The sequence below is a fragment of the Fulmarus glacialis genome, unplaced genomic scaffold (genome assembly GCF_000690835.1).
Source record: "Fulmarus glacialis isolate BGI_N327 unplaced genomic scaffold, ASM69083v1 scaffold22076, whole genome shotgun sequence".
Taxonomy (NCBI): domain Eukaryota; kingdom Metazoa; phylum Chordata; class Aves; order Procellariiformes; family Procellariidae; genus Fulmarus; species Fulmarus glacialis.
This window is the reverse complement of record NW_009216521.1, coordinates 630-4366: the sequence shown is the minus strand read 5'-3', so window position 1 is coordinate 4366 and position 3737 is coordinate 630. Positions and strand designations below refer to the sequence as shown.

The window sequence follows — 3737 nt, the reverse complement described above, 5'->3', positions numbered from 1 at the left end:
CTCTTTCCTCACTTCTAAAAATCCATGTCACCACGAGCTGAGTACATGACCCATTAATCTTTCAAAATGCACTTATAAAACTAAAGAGCAAACTAGCATCCTGGTCAGACATTTGGACTGAAATTCTGTTTCAGAGCAGAATTTCTATCTATCAAATCAAGAAATTTTATGTCACCTGATGACAAGCTAAGAGCAACAAATCAACACACCAATTTTCTGCAAAACTGGCAGAAAACAGAACTTCCTGAGATCCCATTTTAGAACTTACAATGCTCCAAACTTATGCAGGAAAATGCTGAGTGTCAAATTTCTGAGAGAAAACATTTCCTTGCTATAATTTCCTTCTGCTTGCTCCGTTGTATTCTCTCAGTCACTTAACTTCAAATTATTAGCAAGAGGAATTTTGTTCTGTTTCTATCCATTGTACGATTGCAAAACTCAAAACATCTCCTCTGTGCTCTAGAGGTAATAATATACCTCCTACAGTGAATGAACTTGCATTATGAAATCTGCTGATGAAGTGCTCTGCAAGAGGCAGATGTAACAGTCTCTTGTGCAATACACATTAGGAGGAGGAGCAGAACAGCGCTTCCAGTCTCTGTGACACCTCTTGCTGTGTCAGCCAGATGTCTGATCTCAAAGGCTATAAACTAAGACTTAAGAAACCATTTCAGTGTCAACTCCTGTTTGCTGTGAACAATACAGATCATTGGAGGCTTTCTCATCCAGAGTCTTACCGTGAGTATGAAGCCTGGATGGATCCTTGCAGTTGCGATCTGTTGCTGCTGACTGATGTAGAGGAGGATCCTGTACTGGATTCCAGAACGAATTGGGCAGGGAAGAAGAACAAAGAGCAGAAACTCAAAACATCTTCAATTCTAATGTGCTTTGTCAAATTCTGAGCCTAAGGCTACAGTATTTATTTGCCAAATACACCCTGCAGCAGCATTTTTCATAGCAAAAATACTTAACACCATTTTGTAACCTATTAAAAACCCTTGAAAATATGCAAGCTTTATTTAGGTACAGCAATCAAGTGATTCAAATCAATTATTTTGCAATAAGCAAGATGCTTTAACTAATTCCACATTTTTAGCAGTTACTGTGTAAAAAGATGGTGCACTAACCCTTCAATACATAAAACTCATAATACATGGTATACAGGCATAAAGCAATGTAAAAGATTGAGTAATAAGTTGGAGGGAACTTTCCAAGTACTAAATAATGCAGATACAACATTTTACTGACATATTTGGCTCTAAAGTGCTTTCCTTTATGCACCTGTAGCAATGGCTTCTTCAGCCAACACAGCTAGGTAGTGAATTGGGAGTAATCTGCTAAGTGTTCCCAGCTGTGCAGGTTGCAATATTACAAAGGCAGCCTGAGAAAGGCCATGTTAGCTTCCTTCTGGTAGCCCTGTCCTTCCCAGCTCCCCCACGAATGCCACACCTGAACGCTTCTCAGATCAGTGACTCAGGAATTAGTTTACTAAACTACTGGGTTTTTTTTGTTATTGCCAAAGCAGACGCAACTTAATGAGACAACATGAATTAGGAACTGGGGGATAGGAAACACCATAAATACCAACATCAAGGACAGATCAGAGTATTCAAAGTATCTTTTAAACACACCAATTTACTGGGCACCCCAGTGCTGTGTTCTTAGATGAGTACTTGGGAAGGAAGGATTGGGGAGGAGAGATGCTTTTGATGCCAAAATAACAAAACTTAAGCAAAGCATCTCTGTACTTTTGGACAAAACTTTGCTTTATATTGATTTCCAAATGCACAGATGTCAAAGAGATTCTGAATAAATATCAGAATAAATTCCGCAAACATTAGAAAAGGTACAGTGCCTGAAACATTACAAAATAAAGTGTAAGAGATCTTACAAACAAACTTGTGGATTGCAGAAAAGAAAGATGTCACCAAGGTAAATGGCTGAGCCATAAGAAAACCCAGGAGGACAGGGCGGCATAAGCAGCTGCAGAACTAAGACCTCCAACATGAAAAGCAAAGACATTCTGGTGAGCTCAGAGAAACACTGCCTCATACCAGCGCACTCTCGGCACGAAAATGTTAAAGTAGTGAAGTGTTTCTCACCTCTTTAGTAGCATGGTTCCCCACTACAGCTGCTCCATACTTGCCTTGCTTCAAGTACTGCCCATTTGTACTGGAAGACAAGTGAGAGATTCAGCTGCAGAACCACCCCTGCCTCAGATTCCTCTCTACTGTTGCTGAGCTCTTCTTCTTTAGAGTTCAGGTCTCCTTCCTCATGCCTAAAATGTTAGGCAGTCTCTCTTAGCTTAAAGACACTACAACTTTCTTGCTTGCCCACACATTACAGGACCATACATTATGGAGTTTGAGTTGAAAACTGCTCTTTTCACAGATCCAGGGCAAATGAGTTTTTACATGATGGCAGTGTGAAATGGACAGAGAATTTTACTGCTGTCACTCTACGCTCGTGCCTCAGTTCTCCATGAGGGAATGTATGACACATAAGCATCTGACAGAGCTGCTTGGAAACGGTGCAAATGTCAGGCCAGCACCCCAGGATGCAGTTCCCTGTTACGGCCAAATCCAGAATTTGCTATCTGACAACTGCATAACCCCAAACTGTAGCACGATAACTGAAACCTTTTTTGAGCAGAAACTTGCATCAACTTGTAGCATTTCTACCATGCAGACACATATCTATAAGCTCTTCCTACTCATCCAAAAACATCTTCCCTTTACGATTAGGTCTTAATCTCTCAGAGACACAGACTCTAAATGGTCACACAGGAAACCACTGCGGCACTTACTATCGATAAGCATGAACCGCAGTCGCCATGAACACTGATGGTGCTCCTGAAGCTGCTGGGGCCACAGGAGCCTTCTGGGCTGCCTGACCTGCTGAAGAATGAAAAGGAATACCTGTCAGTGATACAGAACTGCCACATTCGCTGGCCAGTGACAATGCCACGACACATTCCTTCCCCCAAGGAAAAAATAACTCCAGAAGAAAGTGAAAAAACAAAGAGTGCTATTCCAAAGTCACCAAAGGCCACTAGAGTAACCGGGCGCAGAAAGGGTAATAAAGGAAGAGAATATCATTAAAGAAAAGCTAAGTGAATTATTTGCACTGCTGTTCTTCACAAAGGCCCTCATTCTCCCAGCAAGACATACGCTGCTAAGTTTTTTCCCCACGCTCAAGCCCAGTTACTTACCAGCTGCCGTCTGACCCTTCTTAGGCTGCTTTGGTGCAGTGTACTGGAAGAATTCATTTCCATGGCTTGAGACTGTTTGATCCAGACCAAAGAGAGAGGCCAATCTAGCACTAGAAAGAGAAACAAATTAATTCACCTTATTTAACATGGGCTTTACAGATAAGGAACACCATTACTTTTAAGTTACATAAAATATAAAGTGTTTACCATCACTTTAGAGATAAACAAAGGGATGTATGTTAAGCAGCTCTATACTAATTAGCCGTTTAATTTTGAATAAGCAGAACTTTTAGATGAAGAGGCTAGGGTAAGTAGTACAACTGTGTTTCATTTCCTCAAAAGCTACTGTAAGGAACAAACAAGGACTGAAGCTACACCAAAAAAGACGTTACTTTAAAGCAATGACTAGGACTACCCTCATATGAAAAAACTGCTGAAAAAACTGCGTGGAAATAGAGAAGCCTCCCTTCAGCACTAGAATTTTTCTTCTTGAAATGTCCAGGAAACTATTCTTCCATTAAGTTTT

The 3737-nt window shown here is 40.8% G+C and overlaps 1 protein-coding gene across 1 annotated transcript in view; it reads right to left on the bottom strand.

The window, feature by feature from the left end:
- Positions 1 to 3321, bottom strand: part of FKBP15 (FK506 binding protein 15, 133kDa) — a gene marked incomplete at its 5' end in the record, with an annotated part of 24166 nt that extends 20845 nt beyond the window's left edge. The window contains 4 exon segments of the mRNA XM_009579343.1: positions 738 to 812; positions 2103 to 2172; positions 2807 to 2897; positions 3212 to 3321. Of these exon segments, the coding sequence (XP_009577638.1) occupies positions 738 to 812; positions 2103 to 2172; positions 2807 to 2897; positions 3212 to 3321 (346 nt within the window).
- Between the last annotated feature and the right edge of the window lie 416 nt (positions 3322 to 3737).